This window comes from Bos taurus, chromosome 25 (assembly GCF_002263795.3).
Source record: "Bos taurus isolate L1 Dominette 01449 registration number 42190680 breed Hereford chromosome 25, ARS-UCD2.0, whole genome shotgun sequence".
Lineage (NCBI taxonomy): Eukaryota > Metazoa > Chordata > Mammalia > Artiodactyla > Bovidae > Bos > Bos taurus.
Genome location: NC_037352.1, coordinates 4,130,314 through 4,150,109, shown reverse-complemented (window position 1 = coordinate 4,150,109; position 19,796 = coordinate 4,130,314). Strand labels below are relative to the sequence as shown.

The following is a 19,796-nucleotide window of genomic DNA, read 5'->3' as shown; positions in this document are numbered from 1 at the left end:
GATCTTTGAAGAGAAGTTAAATCTTATCTTTCAATGACCCAGAAGGTCCCCACAGCCTGGCCCCTGACCCGCTCACTCTGAGCCTCTCTCATCTCTCTTCCTCTCACAAGCTTCCCTCCAGATCACAAAAGCCCCCTGCACGTGCCTCCAACCAGCCCCCACTTGCCTCGGGGTCTTGCCCAAGCTGGCCCCTCCAGCTCACCTGGAGCATGCGGGTCACTGGGAGAGACAGATATCAGAGAAGTAAACACATGAATAGATGTCACTGCAAGCCAGAGAGGCACCAAGACGGAAGAGGACAGCCTGTCTGGGAGAAGACAGCAAGGGCAAATGGACTGGAAATCAGAGAGACAGGGAAGGGCTCTGGAGGAAGACGGCAGTTGAGCTGCCAGTGAAGGAGAGGTTGGACTTTTCTGGTCGTCCAGTGGTTAAGACTCAATGCTCCCAATGCAAAAGGCCTGGCTTCGATCCCTCGTCAGGGAACTAGATCCCACGTGCTTCGACCAAGAGTTTGTATGCCGCAATTAAAGATCCCGCATGCTGCAAGGAAGATCAAAGATCCCGCGTGCTTCCCTGGTGGCTCAGTGGTAAAAAGTTTGCTGGCCAATGCAGGAGACATGGGTTCAATCCCGGGTCCAGGAAGATTCCCCCAGGCCGCAGAGCAACTAAGCCCGTGCACCACAACTACTGAGCCTGTGCTCTAGAGTCAGGGGGCCGCAACTCCTGAGCCCACGTGCAGCAACTACCGAAGCCCGTGTGCTCTAGAGCCCATGCGCCACGGCAAGGAAAGCCACCACAATGAGAAGCCTGCGTAGCAATGAAGACTCACCACAGCCAAACATAAGTAAATAAAAAGAAAGAGACCTCGGGAGTCCAGAGGAAGGAAAAGTGTTCCAGGCAGAGGGAACAGCATGTACAAGGTCTCTGTGACAAGAAGGAACGTGATGGATCCAGAATGCCAGTTGCCACTAAGCAAAGAGATTTCAGTCTAAACAGAGGCAGAGGAGGAGGCAGTCCGGATGCGAAGGGCTCCCCTGTAATTAGACTCACAGTGGCTTCCGTTTCAAATTGAGCCTGATGTCAGGCTCTGTGCCACAGGCTTTGCCTTGGGTATCTCCAGGACAACACTGCAAGCAAGTGTTGTCCCCGATCCACAGGTGAGAAAACAACAACTCCACAAGGCTGAGTAAAACTGACCAGCCACTTGGTCAGAAAGTGGGAAGGGAGAAGCCAGACTAGGAACCAGGGTGGCCCTGGACACACAGAACTGGTTCTGCTCGTTCTGAACTGGGAATCGGCAGACCCCTCTCGCTGGGCAGGGAGGGGTGCTAGTAATGTGACCCCAACACACACACACCCAGAGAACCACTTGCTGGGGTCCAAGCGCAGCTCTGGGAACCTCTGACATGATGGGCAAACTGCTGGTGCCTTTTGGCTGGGACTTCCACCCAACTCTCAAAGGGACCCTTGAATCAGAAACTCGAAAAATAAAGCTGAGCAACCACTCAGAGGGAGATTTGCTGAGACGGATTTTACTACATGTAAACTCTTCCAAACACAAGTCATTTGGGAACCATTAGCACCAGGAAGCAGGAACAAAAGAGCACTTTTCTCTACTCCCCAGCGGCATTAACTTCATAACACTTAAAGATCTCCCATGGGCAGATTCTGGGTCCTTGAGCGCTGAGAATACAAGGGGCACAAAATATTGTAAGGCATGCTCACCTTTTACTGATCCCAAGAAGGCTTTTGATGAGATGATACACACGGTGAGAGCAAATTTTTTTAAATTACAAAATCACCCCAACACTACTGCCAGCAGGAAATGGAAGCCTTACAGCTTCAATGGAGGGTAATTCAGCAGCATCTCATACATTACAAACACACACACTTTCTTATTTGGCAGTTCCACTTCTAGGACTCTATCCTACCATTATAATTTGCTTGGTGGAAAATGATACACAGACAAAGTTATTTATTACATTAGTTTGCAACAGTTAAAGAAAATAGAAACAACCTATCCATCAGAGGGGAGTAGCTAAATAAAATACTGGACATGCATAGAATGGCATACTCTGTCACCTTTAAAAGAAAAACTGAGAGGGGTTTCCCCAGCAGTCCAGTGGATGGGACTCTGTACTTCCACTGCAAGGGGCACAGGTTCAATCCCTGGTCGGGGAACTAAGTATCCCACAGGCTGTGCAGCACAGCCAAAAATACTTTTCTTTTAATTTTTTTTTTAACTAAGAAGAACTGAGGAAGCTTTTTGTGTCTGGTAGGAAGTTATCTCCAAGAAGGATTAAGTGACAAAAGCAAGATGCAAAGAATATGCGTAGCACACGTATTTGTGCACATACGTGTGTGTATATGTGCATATAGTTGCTTATAGATGCACAGAGAACCTCTAAAGAAATAAACAAGGAATTGGTATCACTGATTCCTCCAGGAAGGGGACAGAGTGGAAGGGAGACTTTGGATTGTACATTCTGTGTACCTTTTAGATCTTGGACCATGTGTATGTATTGCCTATAAAGTACTATAGGTCTATAAAGTGCCTATATACATAAATTCACCACTTTATAGAAAAAAGCATGTTCTTCTATCCTTCTTATTTATAACCAACCTGCCATGTATTGAGGTGGTGAACAAGTCACTGCCTTAAAACAGGTTTTGCAGCCTCAGCACTGTTGGCGTTTGGGACCAGACAGTCCTCTGTGGTAGGGACTGTCCTGTGCAGTGTGGGATGTCGGGCAGATCCCTGGTCTCCATCATCTAGGTGCCAGGAGTGTCTCTTCCTCACATTGTGACAACCAAGAATGTCTCAGACATTGCCCAACACCCCCGGGGGACAAACTGGCCCTCAGTTGAAACCCCTGTTTTAAGTGACTGAACCACAACCTGGCTTACAAAAATGCTCAGGAAGTACCACAGTCACCATATCCTTCAATTCTCATAGCAGTGATAAAAAGTCAGAACAGGTGAGATATCCGAGGCCCATGAACATACAAATCTTTCCTGAGGTCCCACAGCAGACCTTCTGCTGAGGGGCAAAGCAGGACTTGAACTCAGCCCTGGATGGTCCCAGACACTTTAGCACGGTCTCCCTACCTTTAGCATGCCTACAGCCATTTGGTGTTCTTCCTTCTAATTAAGTAGTCATCCCAAACACCTTTGAATGTTGCACATCCTCAGAGCTCCCAGGCAGCAGGGAGACATCCTGAATATGTTGTGTTAACGACACAGAGGCCACCCTGGACCCAGCAAAAGCACCAGCATCTGTCTTCGTGAGCTGGGCTCAAGCCGACCTCTGTCTGACTCCTACGTGGAAAAGGATCATCCATAATAGAAAAAAATAATGGATAAAAATTGGTGTTGCCAGCACCCAAAGACCTCTTCAGATTCCAGGGGGTAGGCCTGACACAAAGTATGATGAAAGGGGCTCTCTGGGCCCAACGACTAATTAACTGGAGTTCTTACAAACACCTCAGGGCCAGTTAAGTCAGGAGAAGGGTGAGGAGACAACGCTGCTGTCCTGCTGCTCAGCTCAGCTGCACTGGCAGCTGCTCCCACAGGAGCTCACGGAGCCCAAAAAGGCAAGCAACCACTCCTTCAAGCTTCCCAGACAGAGGCCAGGAGATTAGGGACCAGGCGGTCCCAGGCAAGGAGCGCGCAGCAGGGAAAGGCCGTGGCCCAGGCCTGAGACGTAGCTGACTTGCCTGATGAGGTCAGAACTCTGAGCAGCAGGGCCTTCTTGTGCCTGGGGGCTGTCAGGTGTGTGGTATCTGCGCCCTCATCCCAGACCTAGGATCCCTCATCAGTTGTCCTGATGCTGGTGAAGAAAGTCTTCCTGGAGAGTTTGTTAGGACTGTATTCATCCTATCAACTAACGAATACTGTTGGAGCATCCCTGTGGAGCCGGGCAGGGCAGAAGATGGCCAGCTTCCCACTAACGTGTCTCCAGAGTCTGGCCCTCTTTGCAGGGCTTGACCCACAGTCCCAGGCTCCTGCCCACTCTGCTCCCAAACTCCACACATCTTTTGGGAGGTTTCGCTTCCTTCTCGCTGGAACTCCACCAGAGTCAAGGACAAGGAGCCCCTTCCTTGGCGATCCTTCTGCCTCTGGGCTTCCTTTCTCAGGGAATCAAACAGGAGAGATTTGTTCTTACTCCCGTGTGTCCCCCTGAAGCCTTTTTCTACACCCCAACTCCTCCATGGCTCCCAAAAGAGGCTTAGTATGTAAACCCCAAAGCCAAAAGGAGTCTCTGATTTCTCCACTTTCCCCCATGGGATCCTTTCCTCGGGAAATGAAAACAGAAATCCTGACTGCTTGAATGATGGAAAGACTAAAGGAGAGAAGTTTTTTGTTTTTTTTTTTAATATTTATTTGACTGCGTCGGGTCGCAGTTGCAGCATGTGGGATCTTTGACACTGCGGCATGCAGGATCTTTTGTGGCAGCATGCAAACTCTTGGATGCGGCATATGGGACCTAATTTCCTAACCAGGGATTGAACTCAGGCCCCCTGAGCTGGGAGCATGGAGCCTTAGCCACTGGACCACCAGGCAAGCCCCAGGAGAGAGGATTTTAAAAACAAAGCTGGCTATTAATTTAAAATATCCCACTTCATCATCATTCCATGTCAGAAGATCTTTGCATCCTTACAAAGCATGTGTTTTTCCTCCAAGTATTTGCCGCCAGCACTGCCTGCAAGTGGGACTTCTGGGCAGGATGGAGGCTCCTAGGACCTGGGTAATGTTCTCCCTCCAGCCCTGCAGGGCCGGGCACTGGGCAGGGCTGCATGTTGATCAAGCTGCTTCCCTCTCTCATCGGAAGGGCTGTTACTTCCTCCAAGGTAGTTTTGTTCTTCCCACCTGGTTCCACCCTGCTCCTTTCATCATCCCCCACCTCCTTGAACACATACACACACACACACACACACACCCAGGGGTCTTGGCCACAGCACCTGACTGTTCCTTTAAATGGAATGGCACATTCATTTTCTATGGCTGCATAACAGCCACACAAACTTAGCAGCTTAGGACAACACCCATTTATTCTCTCTCAGGCCCCATGGTCAGGACTCTGAGCATGGCTGACTTTAGTCCTCTGCTCAGAATCTCACGAGGCTGCAGTCAAGGTGCCGGCTGGGGTGGTCTCATCTGAGGCTCTGGGTCCTCTCCCAAGGTTATGTAATTGTTAGAAGACTTCCTTTCCCCGCAGCTGCAGAACCCAGGCAGCTTGCTCCTTCAAGGCCAGTAGGAGAGGATCTCCTCCAGACTCTCTGCTAAAAGCGCACCTGCTGAGGTCAGGCCCAGCAAGGATAATCACCTCTGGATTAACTCAGAGTCAACTGGTTAGGGCCCTTAGTTATCTCTGCAAAATCTCTTCAACTTTTCCATGTCCACTGGTTAGAAGCCAGGCACAGGTCCCACCCATGAGCAAGGGAAGGAAATTCTACAAACGTGTATATCCGGAGCATCAATCCTGAGGCCATCTTAATTCTGCCTATCATGAGTAGGTCATGGTTGGGGCTCAGACAACCAGGGGGGAGCATCGGTCTTTGTAGAAAGGTGACAGGTAATAGGGGATGGTGCCCCAGCATGGAGCCCCAGAAAGCCCCAGAATTACGGTCTAATCCCTAATGCCAAAGGGCACACTGACTGACCATGGAGGCTGGACTACCCCACATCACAGTCTCCACATCCATAGGAGACCCCCTCTGTTGCTTAAACAAAGGTGATGATAACAATGAGGATTCTGAAGAAGGAGAAGGAGAAAGACTGCTAATTTGAAAGTACATGTACTAATCTCCTAGGGCCATCATAACAAAGCACCACCAAACCATGGGGCTTAAAACAACAGAAATTCATTGTTTCATGGCTCTAGAAGCCAGAAGTTTGAAATCAAGGAGTCAGTAGAACAGTAAAGCTATGGTTTTTTTCCAGTAGTCTTGTACATATATGAGAGTTGGACCATAAAGAAGACTGAGAGCCAAAGAATTGATGCTTTCAAACTATGGTGCTGGAGAAGACTCTTGAGAGTCCCTTGGTCTGCTAGGAGATCAAACCAGTCCATCCTAAAGGAAATCAACCCTGGATATTGATTGGAAGGACTGATGCTGAGCTGAAGCTCTAATATTTTGGCCACCTGATGCAAAGAGCCAACTCACTGGGAATGACCCTGATGCTGGGAAAGGTTGAAGGCAAAAACAGAAGGGGGACGGTAGAGGATGAGGGGGTTAGATATAGCATCACCAACTCAATGAACATGAATTTGAGCAAACTGGGTGATAGTGAAGGACAGGCATGCTGTAGCCCATAGGGTTGCAAAGAGTCAGACACAATTTAGCAGCCAAACAATGAACAAGAGCGATACTCTCTGAAAGCTGTAGGAATCCTTTGTCTCCTCCAAGCTTCTCGTGGTTTGCCCATGATCTTTGGCATTCCTTGACTTGTAGGTACACCCCTCCAGTTCTCTGTCCAGCCCGTGGAGTTCTTCCTATGTCTCTGTCTTCACGTGGCTGTCTTATTAGGACATCAGTCACTTGGATTAGGGGCACACCCTCCTCTCTAATAACCTCACCTCTGCAATGACCGTTTCCAAATAAGGTCATATTCTGAAGCTCTGGGGTTTAGGACCCCAAAATATCTTTTTTGGGGAGCACAGTTCAAACCCATATTCCCAAGACTGACTCCCCTTGCACCAGTTTGCTTCTCAGAACCAATCTCTGTGGCCAGGGGAATGGAATGATGCTAATCACGTGCCCACACCCAGGTCAGGGTGGGGAATGGCAAGCCTGACACAAACCATGTCACCCATGGGGGACTAATGGGTCCCAGGTGGAAGGTCATGGACTGTCACCAGAGGGAGAAGCAACAGAAGAAGGACTAGCATGAACCTCAGGGATCTACCACCCAGCCTGGGCCCCATGGTATGGGGATGTGGGGGTGCACTCAGTGACCCAAGACCGAGTCCCAAGAAATCCCAACTCCGTCCATGGGTCTGTCCACAGGGCAGGAGTGCCCAGTGGATTCAGTGACCACACCTCCCAGCTGTCCCTCTGTGTCCCTGAACTCTGTCATAGTTTCCCTCAGACCTTGCTGAAACGAAAAGCCATTCTCTGGGGGCGAGCAGCTCATTCCGCTAGTTTAAATCACACAATTCCCTCTCTCTCCTCCAGAAGCCTGTACTTACTGCTCCATCACTGGTAATGACAATGAACATTTTCTGCAATCTCAGTTTTTATTGCAAAGTGATTGAGGACCAGCAAGATTAAGTTATGCTGCTGAAACTAAGGAAATCCCGCCAAGCAAATAGTGGGTGGATAGGAAGTCTTATGGCAGCATGTACTTCCTCCCCCAAGGAACTGACTGAAAATAAGAAGCTAACACCACCACATTTCAGATGAAAGCCACAATACTGTAATCTGACAATTTTAGATCTAGTCAAATGGATACGGCCCGGGGGCGAAAGAAGATGCTCTATAATGAGATGAAAGTGAAAAAGTGAAAGTGTTAGTCTCTCAGTCATGTACAACTCTTGCGACCCCATAGACATTAGCCTGCCAGACTCTATTCCCTCCTCCAGGGGGTCTTCCTGACCCAAGGACTGCACCCAGGTCACCTGCATTGCAGGCAGATTCTTTACCGTCTGAACCACCAGGGAATGAAGGTCTAAAATAAAGCAAGTGAGGTCCTCACAGTCCCACATTTCCTCTTTTCTTGAAAGGACACTTGACAGCATTCTCAGGGCCTCTGGCAGCCAGAATAAAAAGTCTGTCTCAGTTCCAGAACCACCAGGGCAACCCCAAAACTGGAGCAACCACTTACAGCTTTGTCAATTCTGTGCTGCACAATTTTGAGGGGGTTGTTTTCATTAATATCATATGGATGGTGCCCCCTGGAGGTGTGCAGGGCACCACTTGCACAAATGAGCAATCACAGTCTATCCCAAAATCAACCTATGAGTAAATATTCCTCATTGATACTGCAGTCAATCATGAGTCCATCTCTCCTTCATGAGACAAAGCAAAAAATTGTGGCCAAAGGCACCTGGATGATTTCTTTTTCTTTTTTTTTTTTTTTTGGTGTGCCAAATCTTTGCTGAGGCACGTAGTTCTCTGCACAGGGATCGAACCCAGGCCCCCTGCATTGGTAGTACAGAATCTTAACCATTGGATCACCAGGAAAGCCCCCGCTTGGATGATCTTTAAGACTGGATCAGGGTTTCTCATTGTCCTGCTATTGATATGTGAGGCTAGGTCATTGTTTGTCTTGGGGCGTGGCCTGTCCTGTGCACTGTAGAGGGTATAGCAGCATCCCTGGCTTCTACTCACTAGACCAGCAGCATCCCTCTCCTAGTGCCTGATGTTCCTTAGGAGGTAAAACCACCCCCTCATTAAGAACCCCTGAACTAGAAGTGTAATATGCAAATCACATGTAAATCAGAGACCCAAAGGTCATGTACATGACACTGTAGCCAGTGGACAAAAAAGACTGAATGAAAGAGGTGGGAGAGGTAGGGAAAGAGAAAGGAAATCAAATTCCTGCTGCCGGTAACAACACAAGCCCAGCGGATGTTGTTGGAAACCCAGTCAGATGATGCCATAAACCTTCACCAGCTCCCATCCTGCTCCCCCGGAAACAACACTCTGACAAAAATGTCCTGAAAGCCAACAAAACCCACAAACATGAAGAAGCAAAGCAAAGAAAACCACAGACTGCGATAGAAAAGGTGTCCCTCCAACACCAGCCATTTCCACAAGAGGATAAAAATGGGATTCATGGGGGGAAAAAACTAAAGATAAAGGATGGCTGGGAAAACAAGGCATTTCCTAACTTTTCATTGTGGCAATTTCCAACTTGCAGAAAAAGTAGAGAGCATTTCACAAGGAAGCTCTGTGTACCCAGCACCGAGCTGCAAAAATGTGTCCACATTTCGCCTCACCTGTCCGTCACTGTCCCCACCCAAGGCCCTTTATTTCCTCTTTCCTTCTTTCCTTCCTTGAATCTTTTAAAGCAAGTTTCAGACATCATGTCACTGCATGCATAACACATTGGCGTGCCATTCTATCCCAAGCGTTTGGTTTGTATCTACAAAACTTCCACTTCATATTTAACAGATTTGACGTGAATAAACTAGAATCCTTGCAGGTAGAGAAAAGATCTGATTGTCACCAAACAGTTTATCCTACTAGAGCTTCTCAAATTTGAACGTGTGTATGAATCATCTGCCCCCCAGGTGGCTCAGGGGTAAAGAACACGCCTGCCAATTCAGGAGACACAGTTTCGATCCCTGGGTCAAGAAGACTCCCTGGAGAAGGAAATGGCAACCCACTCCAGTATTCTTGCCTGGGAAATCCCATGGACAGAGGAGCCTGGCAGGCTACAGCCCCTGGGGTCGCAAAGAGTCAGACATGACTTAGCAACTACACAATAACAAGCTCCCAGTGCTGCCAGTGCCACAGATCCATGCATCACACAGAGGAAGGGTTAACCCAAAACACCAGAGCAGTGAAGCAGAAAATGACCGCTCAGGATCACAAGGCCTTGAGTGAGAGAGGAAGCTGGGACCACTTCAGACTGAGGACTCAGGTGTATTGGTTTCCTGCAGCTGCTGTTAACAAAGTACTGTAAACTGGGTTGCTTAAAGCAACAGAAAGTCTGGAGGCCAGAAGTCCAAAATCAGGGTTCCAATGGGCCAGGCCCTCTCCAGAGGCTCTGAGGGAGAAGGCTTCCTCGCCTCTTCCACTTCTAATGGCTGCCTGCATTCCTGGGTGTGTGGCCACATCACTCCAGTCTCTGCCTCTGTGGTCACATTGCTTCCTCCTTTTCTATCTGTGCCTTCTTCTCTTCTGCCTCTCATAAGGACACTTGCTTTTGCATTTAGAGCCTATGCAGATTGTTTTTGTTGTTCAGTCACTAAGCCCAACTCTTTTCAACACCATGGACTGTACCATGCAGTCTTCCCTGTCCTTCGCTATCTCCCAGAGTTTGCTCAAACTCAAGTCCATTGAATCAGTGATGCCCTCCAACCATCTCATCCTCTGTCATCCCCTTCTCCTCCTGCCCTCAATCTTTCCCAGCACCAGGGTCTTTTCCAATGAGTCAGCTCTTCCCATTAGGTGGCCAAAGTATTATAGCTTCAGCATCAGTCCTTCCAATGAATATTCAGGGTTGATTTCCTTTAGGATTGACTTGAGCTCTTTGCTGTCCAAGGGACTCTCAAGAGTCTTCTCCAGCACCACAATTTGAAAGCATCAACTTTTTGGTGCTCAGCCTTCTTTATGGTCCAACTCTCCCATCTGTACATGACTACTGGAAAAACCATAGATTTGACTATACAGACCTTTATTGACAAAGTAATATCTCTGTTTTTTAATATGCTTTCTAGGTTTGTCATAGCTTCCCTTTCAAGGAGCACCCATCTTTTTAATTTTGTGGCTGCAGTTCACTATCCACAGTGACTTTGGAGCCCAAGAAAAAAAAAATCTGCCACTCTTTCCACTTTTTACGTATCTATTTGCCATGAAGTGATGGGACCAGATGCCATGATCTGTTTTTTGAATCTCCTCATCTCAAAATCCTGAACTGAATTACATCTGCAAAAACCCTGTTCCCAAATAAGGCAGTACTCATAGGTTCTGAGAATAAGAATATGGACGTATCCTTGAGGAGGGGTGGGGGGACCGTTCAGGCCATTGCACCGGTAAGAAGGGAAAATGAATTGGGAAAAAATGCAGAAGAGAGGACAGATCCCATTTCTGTGACAGTGGCCAGTAAGGCAGGCCAAGGGTAGAACTGGGTGCTAACAGGGTTCCCAGACGGAACGCAAGTGTGGCTGTCCGTTGCCAGCTTCTTGAAGAGAGAATGTTTCTGTTTCTGACAGAGGATTAAAGGAAGAGGTGGGGAGTGAGAAAGCTGTTCTCTGCTGGCCTAGTTCCTGAGGAATCGTGTCTCTGCCTTCGGGCCATTCTCAAGTCCTGTTCAGGGATAGAATGATTTATTGATGGTCATAATTAAAAAGCAATGCCAAAAAAGAAGCAGTCAGCACTTTTCATCTGCACTTACACATGAGAAAGAGAAGTTTACTAAAATGGACGCTAAGGTCTTACTTCCCCATCCAGAAAAGGGCTCCCACTGTGAGGTGCCCTGCTGGGGTCAAGCCTCATGACTGTAGCAGGAGTTGATGAGGTTTTAAATTTTGAATGGTACACTGAGCCACCTGTTCTCATCCCCAGCAATTTTATTACAGGTCCAATGGATCATCCATGTGGCACTCTGAGTGTGTAGACTTCGGTTGAGTGTGGTTTTGAGCCCCACTGGGGGCTATTTATCCACCAGTGTCTTGGCTGTAGGTCTGACTGAGCTTCTCTGCTCCAGACTGGAGCATTGGGTTGATTTAAGGCGGTTGATTGACTTCATTTAAAGGCTGTTCTTCCTCACTGATTCCATATCAGCTGGTTAACAAGACCTTTCTTCTTTGGTTTGGGGAATGTGAACTTAATGAAGCACTGGACCCCACAGATCAGGAGGAAAATGAAGATACGTTTATAGCTTAATATGGTAGGTTGGTTCAAAGGAATTACCGACTGACACACAGTAGGTCCTTAAAATTAAAGTTGCTCAGTCGTGTCCGACTCTATACAACCCCATGGACTATACAGTCCAAGGAATTCTCCAGGCCAGAACACTGGAGTGGGTAGCCTTTCCCTTCCCCAAGGGATCTTCCCAACCCAGGTCTCCCACACTGCAGGCGGATTCTTTACCAGCTGAGCCACAAGGGAAGCCCAAGAATACTGGAGTGGGTAGCCTATCTCTTCTCCAGGGGATCTCCCCTACCCAGGAATCAAACCGGGGTCTCCTGCTTTGCAGGCAGATTCTTTACCAACTGAGCTATCCAGGGAAGCCCAGTAGGTCCTTAAAATATCGTTAAATAAATGAATGCATGACAAAGTGTGTCTGTGCCCATATAATCTATTGGCAGACAGTTACCGTTGCACCTGAAAATTTGTGGTAGGAATTGAGCAAATGTTTGGGGGCATTAATGTATGATGAATCCCTACAGTTGTGTCCGACTCTTTGCAACTGTAGCCTGCCAGTCCCCTCTGTCCAGGGGATTCTCCAGGCAAGAATACTGGAGGGGGTTGCCATGCCCTCCTCCAGGGGATCTTCCTGACCCAGGGATTGAGCTCACGTCTCTTATGTCTCCTGCATTGGCAGGAGGGTTCTTCACTGCTAGTGCCACTGGGAAGCCCCTTGGGGGCAGGGGGATGCTCTTATTGAATATATTAAGTTATGCATTTTATTTTAATTCCACTAAAGGTTTATTTTATAGGTTTATTTAATGATTTTAACTATTCTTTATAGGCTTATTTTCATCCCACTATAGTAATTTTTTTCCCAAATTGAGTTTGGACTAAATCAAGGTCTGCTTCCTACTTGTTCAGTTAGTACTGGCCGTCTACTGTTGGGGCAGAGGGGGGAGGGAATTTGTTCAATTAAATCCAACAAACATTTGTTGAATGCCTACTATGGGCAAAGGTCTACGCTTTGTGCCAGGGAGACACCAAAATGAATGAGGCACAGCCCTACTCTCAACCACATCAGGAAGTAACAGCTGTAAGAAACAGAAATCCATTCACGCTAGCACAAGGAAAAGGACGGCAAGGCAAGGCTCTTCATGGGCAAACTCATGATCGTGGGAACCAAATTAGAGGCAACTGGGGAATAGAAACTGCAGTTATAGAAACCAAACTTCCTCCTCTGGCTCTCAGAAGCCCTGTGGGCTCTCTTATCTGCCCCGTGGGCTTTCTTGTCTCTGCTTCCCTCACTCGTGACCACCTTTCTCTTTTCACTCCTGGTTCATTGTGGGAGAAAGCAGAGCCTACCACCAGCTGATTAGTTACTGTGTCTTTTGGTTCAGATTTTAAGAAAGAGAGAATTGGGTTTCTGGCCAACCAGCTGAACAAAGGGAGGAGACTTGGGGCAAACACGGTATACCTAGACATGTCTGTTAGCAGGGCCTATTAGTAGAGGAATTTCAAGAAAAGAAAAAAAATAGCTGTATTAGAAGCACCCAGAACACATTCTATTTTTAACTCTCTCCCGCCCCCTAGAGTATAAATACCATGAGACAGTCTACCACAGTGCTTGGTTGAAAATATCTGAGAAGGGGAGAAAAGAAGGGATAGAATTCAACTCTGGTTTCCTAAACCATATTTGAGAAATAAATACACATCAGTCCCTGAGAACCAGGTGAAGGAGTTGAATCTAGCTGGGTTCACTCCCAGACCTGAAACACTCAGCTGGGTGACTTACCTACACCTTGCCGTAACTGATACAGTGTGGGAGTCTGCATTGTACCCTAATTAAAGTGTAATTAGCAAGCAGCAGGAATCCCATTCACTAGAAGAGCTCATCCTACTTCCTGTTTCACTTGCATAATTACCTTCCTCGCCAGACACTGAAATGACAGCGATGACAGACTCTCGGAATGATGGAGCCTGGAAGGCCCTTGGAAACCATTAACCCCGCTCGTTCTTTAGACAGGAAAACTGAGGTCCGGAGAGAGATCAAGGGCTCACAAGCCCAGCCATCCATCCTCCCCACCACCCCACACACTCCGCTTGTGCAGCATCATGTGAAACCAGCAGGCTCTGGAAGTCTAGGCACAGACAACGGCGTTTGTTGCCTTCACACAGTATTCCCAGCCAGGTCCTCCCGATTGTCTCCAGAGAGTGTGTGTGCTCAGTCATGTCCAACTCTGTGACACCATGGACTGTAGCCCGCCAGACTCCTCTGCCCATAGGAGTCTCCAGGCAAGAATACTGGAGCAGGTTGCCATTTCCTACTCCAGGAGATCTTCCCAATCCAGGGATTGAACCTGCGTCTCTTGTGTCTCCTGCATTGGCAGGCGGATTCTTTACAACTGCGACAACTGGGAAGCCCCCGAGTATAATGCAGAGAAAATGCAATTCAAGTAAATCCAGGGTGGCTGCTCCCGGCAGCCATGTGTTTTCTAGTTTCCCCTCTCCTCTGTCTTCTTTTGCTCACGTTCCAGAATTGGCCTTTGACCAGGGTAAAAAGGCTTGAGCAGCAAGGAGGAGGAACCTACAGGGCAATGGAAACCTCTCCTGGGTGATGAGTGGTTCCCGGCCACTGGTTGGATTGCCTTTAAGTGTCAGGGTGGGAATAACCCAACCACTACAGAGCAGATTCCCTTTGTACAATTACTTGGAATGAGCCATGCCACAGAATGGAAGCATCATCCTCCCCAAGATCATTTTAGGTTAGTTGTTTGAAACTCAGGTAATATAATTTTGAGGGAGAAATGGATGCTATGATTGGTTAGCCTACTTAACTGATGCTCCAGGGCATGGAAGCCAGAATTTGTAGGGTGCAGGAGAAGTTTCTGTGCCTACAGTGTGTGTGCATGCTGAGTTGCTTCAGTCATGTCCGACCCTATGGACTCTAGCCCGCCAGCTTCCTCTGTCCATGGGATTTTCCAGGGAAGAATACTGAAGTGGATTGCTGTGCTCTCCTCCAGGGAAGTCTTCCTGACCCAGGGATCAACCCACGTCTCTTGCATCTCCTGCACTGGCTTCCTCCAATCCCTCCTCCCATGTCCTCCCAGTGGCTCTGGACACCTCCATCCCCACATTTCTCCAGATACCAGAATGATCCAGGGTCCAAGGGCTCCCTGGTCCCTTAGGGAAGAGGGTGTGGGTTTACAGTCAGCCCAGATTTTGGAACAAGGGGCAGTCTGCTGGAACTAATCCACATGCCTGTGTGAAGGACTAACAGTCCCTGAACCAGTGGTTCCAACATGTCAATGTGCACTGAAACCACCCAGAAAGGTTGTTAAAATGCAGACTCCTGGCCCCTACCCACAACTCTGTATTCAGCAAGGATCAGAGTGGGGACCCAGGAATCTGTGTTTTTAACAAGCAACTCAATTGATTCGAATGTTGATGGTAGTCAATACCAGGGAGAAACACTAGAATGGGTGAAATGGTGGGCATTCGTAATTCCACATGATTTGCTCTTTCCTGGGTGAAGAGAGTCACATAGAACAGGATTCAGGATATTATAGTTTTTTTAAAAAAATAAAGGCAAAGGAGAGCTCCCTGGGTATCTATGTCTGTGCTTCCATGTCATCTGCTGCGATGACATGGCTCAGTCGTCAGGAAGCTGTAACAAGAGGGCTCCTGGTAGATTTCAGAAGGCTTCCATTATTTATTTGTGAGGCTCCAAAGGTTCTTGCCCATGTGACCTCTACCTGCTCCTAACAGAGTACTCTCACTCACGGGATTCACAGGCTGCAAAGCTCAACATCATCAGGCATTCGGAAATGCATTTCAGAACCACAGTGAGTTACTCACACCTGCTAGGCTGGACATAATCAAAAAGAGGAAAAGTGTTGAACATTGCTAACAGGAAAGTAAAATGATACAGCCACTGTGGAAAATAGCTTAGTAGTTCCTCAAAAAGTTAAACATAGAGTTACCATATGACCCAGCAATTGTACTCCTAGGTATTTACCCAAGAGAATTGAGAGCAGGGACTCAAACAGATACTTGTACATGAATGTTCACAGCAGCATTATTCACAGCAGCCAGAAAGTGGAAACAACCCAAATGTCTACCAACTGATGGATGAATGTCTGGTCTATCGAGACAATGGAATATTATGCAGCCATAAAAAGGAATGGAGTATACATCCATGCTACCAAGGAAATGAAGCCAGGAAACATGAAGCTCAGTGAAAGAAGCCAGACACAAAACACCACATACTGAATGAGTCCATGTCTATGACATGTCCAGAATAAGTAAATCCACAGAGATAGAAAGCAGATTAGTGGCCACCAGGAGGTGTGGAGTGGAGCACTGCAGAGTGACTGCTAATAGGCAGAGTCCCTTTCTGGGGTGATGAAATGTACTAGAACTAGAAAGAGGTCCTGGTTGCACAACATCGTGAATGCACGAAATGCTGCAGAATTGGTCACTTTAAAATGTTAATGGTTAGTTTTATGTCACTGCTGCCGATGCTAAGTCATTTCAGTTGTGTCAGATTCTTTGCAACCCCATGGACTGTAACCCACCAGGCTCCTCTGTCCATGGGATTCTCCAGGCAAGAATACTGGAATGGGTTGCCATGTCCTCCTCCAGGAGATCTTCCCGATCCGGGAAGAATTCGACCCCGGGATCAACTTCATGTCTCTCATGTCTCCTGCACTGGCAGGCAGCTTCTTTACCGCTAGCGCTTTATGTGAATTTTACCTGGGGGTCGGGGGAGCAGGGAGTTGTAATTAAACCTCGCAGGTTCCACCCCCAGCTCTGCCACATGACCTTGAACAAACTCTGTGCTCCATTTCCAGCAAAGAGTGAAAGCTTTAATCAGGGATATAACAGTTCCCACCTTGCAGGGCTATTGGGAGCTTCACATGAGCTAATGTTCCCAAAGTGCATTGCTCTTTGGCGTGATGGTGAATGTGAGCCATGATTCCCTCACACAGACCCTACCCGTTACACATGCAAATCAAGGCTTGTTCACGTGCACACAGCAAGTTCAGAAGCCAAGTCAGGAGGGGAACCGAGCTCTCATGGATTCGAAGTCCATGCTCTTCACCTGTCAATTGTCTGACCTGATCCCTGACCAGGAATCTTGACACCTCCAGGCCCCAGTCCCTGGCAGCAGCACAACTTACTTCTCGTGACCCCACGCCTGGCTGGCTCTCAGGCCTGCCTGCAAGGCAGAAACGATAAAGCCACAACTAGTTTTGCTTCTTCCCCATTGAAAGCCTTGGCCTTGGCCACCCTAGGGGGACTTTACCCATCAGCAGTCTGGCAGTGGGAGAAGGAAATGGCAACCCACTCCAGTATTCTTGCCTGGAGAATCCCAGGGACGGAGGAGCCTAGTGGGCTGCCATCTACAGGGTCACACAGTCAGACACGACTGAAGCGACTTAGCAGTAGCAGCAGCAGCAGTCTGGCAATGACTCTAACCCAGCAGAGAGCATTTCCCTTCTCTGTGCCCATGACCACAAGTCCCAGTCACAGACGGTCCTTCTTACTGTGGACGTGGAGGAATCGTCACTGTTTTATGATCAGCAGGGTTACCCAGAGGCTTCATCGTCCCAGGAGGAGAGGGGCGTGGACCCTCAGCTCTCCCCTTGAACCTTTCAGCCCCCCTTTAGACTGACCCTCACGTGCAGTCCCTTTTTCCCCAGTACAATGTAACATCACAGGGTTTTTTCCCCACATCTGGTTCAGTTCCTATGTGTTCAACAACAACCTAGCTTACTCACATTCCCCAGTACCTGCCTTCCTCCCTTGTGTGTGTGTGTTAGTCGCTCAGTCTTGTCCGACTCTTTGCGACCCCATGGACTGTAGCCCACCAGGCTCCTTTGTCCGTGGGATTCTCCAGGCAAGAATACTGGAGTGGGTTGCCATTTCCTTCTCCAGCCTTCCTCCCTTAAACAGAGAGAAATAAGTCTGCCTTCATCTACTGACATGTCTAGAAACCCTTCCTGGGACTTCCCTGGTGGTTCAGTGGTTAAGACTCCGTGCTTCCAATGCAGGGGGCATGGGTCCAATTTCTGGTCAGGAAACTAAGATCCCACATGCCATGTGGCCCAAAAAAAAAAAAAAATTTTTTTTAAACAAACCAAAAAAATTAAATCCTTCCTGATTCCCTTGGTTCCCTCAAACAGCCAAGCCTGTGGGAATCCTGGGAGAAACCCTGGGATGTTTGCATAGACTCAAGTCCACTGGATATTCCAGGTCATCACAAGCCAATGAGGAAAGCCATCCCACAGGAAGTGTCCCAATCCCAGACTCTTAGCTTCTGGACACAGAATAACCTGAGGAACTTGGCCTTCCTGTGCCCGGCTTCCCACCGCCCTCATCAGCTTCCACAGCCAACACCAACTTCCCCCAGGACTGTGAGGTCTGTTCCAGGAAGCAGATCCAATCTGGCAGGTCTGAGATATAATGACCCTTCCTTTGTGGCTGCCAATGTTTGCACCCCAGAAAAACAAGTCTGAAGCCCAGAGGGTCAGCCCTCGGATTAAGTAGGCCAACTGGAAGGATGTTGGGAGGGGCCATCTTAAGAACACGTGGACACCCATGGCAGCAACATTCATAGAACTTACCGATACCTTCCCTCCTTTATTCACCTCCAAGGTCGCTGGATCGAAGATCACGGAGTCATTCACAACATGATGTTCAACACAGAGACACAGTGGAAGTACTCCTTCAAGACCACACAGAACAAGACTGAGTGGTGGGACAATGGCGTTCTCCCCCTCTGGATCACAGCCCAGAGACAGGTATTGCCAGAAACCCTGGGCTGACTTCCTGGGACGTCACCTCTCATTCCTAGGCATGTTGTGGGGTGAGGGGCTTAGAAACTGTGTGGTCTTGAGCAAGGGTCTTATCTCTAAGCACCTGTTTCCCTAAATGTGGCACAGGCATCATGATAATGTGCTCATTTAATGGAGTTGGTGTAAGGATTAAATATAATGTGTACTTTATGCACATCTCAGCAAGCTTTAGCTGTTATGGATGGATAAGTCCCCATGAGGGCAGAGTCGGCTTGATCTCAACTGTACCTTCAGGGCTCATAGGGTCTGGACCCAGCCACTCTTTAATAAATATCTCTTCTCTTGCCTCTGGCTTAGGCATGAAAGCCCTTAGGAGTGAAGCTGACCACTCAATGCATGAAAAGCTCTAATGAGAACATTCACTTGAAAGTAGTAATATCCCAGCACCCATTCACTATTGCTTCGAAAAGGCAAAAATCAGTTGTACTTTGAACTCCAAGCCCCAAGCCTATTGCCAGTTTTGCGTTTTCTCTGTCAGCTTCCAAAGTCATCACTTCAGAACAGATCCTTCTTCTCTTCCCCCAAGATACCAGCCTTGGCTCCAAGCTTCCCTGAGTCCTGACCCTTCCTCTCTGTGCTCCCAGCCTACGCTGTGCATGCTACTTGGCAAAGGGGTGTGACTGCAGCAGCTCAGAACACAGCCTTCAGACTCTGACTCCCAGAGCAGGATCCAGCCAGCCCCACCCTTCTCCCGCAGCCTCACCTCAGGCAATGACCTCTGCTCTCTGCTTCATTTGCTCCCACCCTTAAAATGAGGGTTGTCAGAGTTCGTGCTTCACAGGCTCATTGGGAGGATTAACTGTGATAACACACGTGAGTTGCTTAGTGCTCACTGCCCGAAATGATCAGTCACTGTTATGAATGGAAGCTGAGGCACTTTAGCAGGACTTCAGCTGGTCACTAGAGCTTTAGGTCAAGACTATCCAACAGAACATTCTGTGATGATGGACATGTTCTATTCTGCATGGTCCAATGTGGAAGCCACGGGTGGTAATTGAGCCCTTGAAATGTGGCGAGTGAGACTGAGGGACTGAATATTTAGTTGTGTTTCATTTTCATTAGTTTCAATTTAAATCTAGATACTACACAAGTGGGACTCCCATACGGGACAACACAGCTCTAGAAGAATCACAGGAGGCTGGCCATGACCCTTCTCTACCTCAGGTTCATTTTCTCCTATTTGTTGTGCCCTAGTTTCCTTCCCCAGAGAAGGCAATGGCACCCCACTCCAGTACTCTTGCCTGGAAAATCCCATGGACAGAGGAACCTGGTGGGCTGCAGTCCATGGGGTCTCGAAGAGTCGGAAACGACTGAGCGACTTCACTTTCACTTTTCACTTCCATGCATTGGAGAAGGAAATGGCAACCCACTCCAGTGTTCTTGCCTGGAGAATCCCAGGGATGCAGGAGCCTGG

At 48.2% G+C, this 19,796-nt stretch overlaps 1 protein-coding gene across 1 annotated transcript in view; it reads left to right on the top strand.

The window, feature by feature from the left end:
* The window catches only part of LOC521021 (ectonucleotide pyrophosphatase/phosphodiesterase family member 7), a 36,028-nt gene that overhangs the window by 690 nt on the left and 15,542 nt on the right, over positions 1–19,796 (top strand). Inside the window, exon 2 of the mRNA XM_015460290.3 lies at positions 18,183–18,328. Coding sequence (XP_015315776.1) covers positions 18,183–18,328 — 146 coding nt within the window. The remainder of the gene's footprint in view (positions 1–18,182; positions 18,329–19,796) is intronic.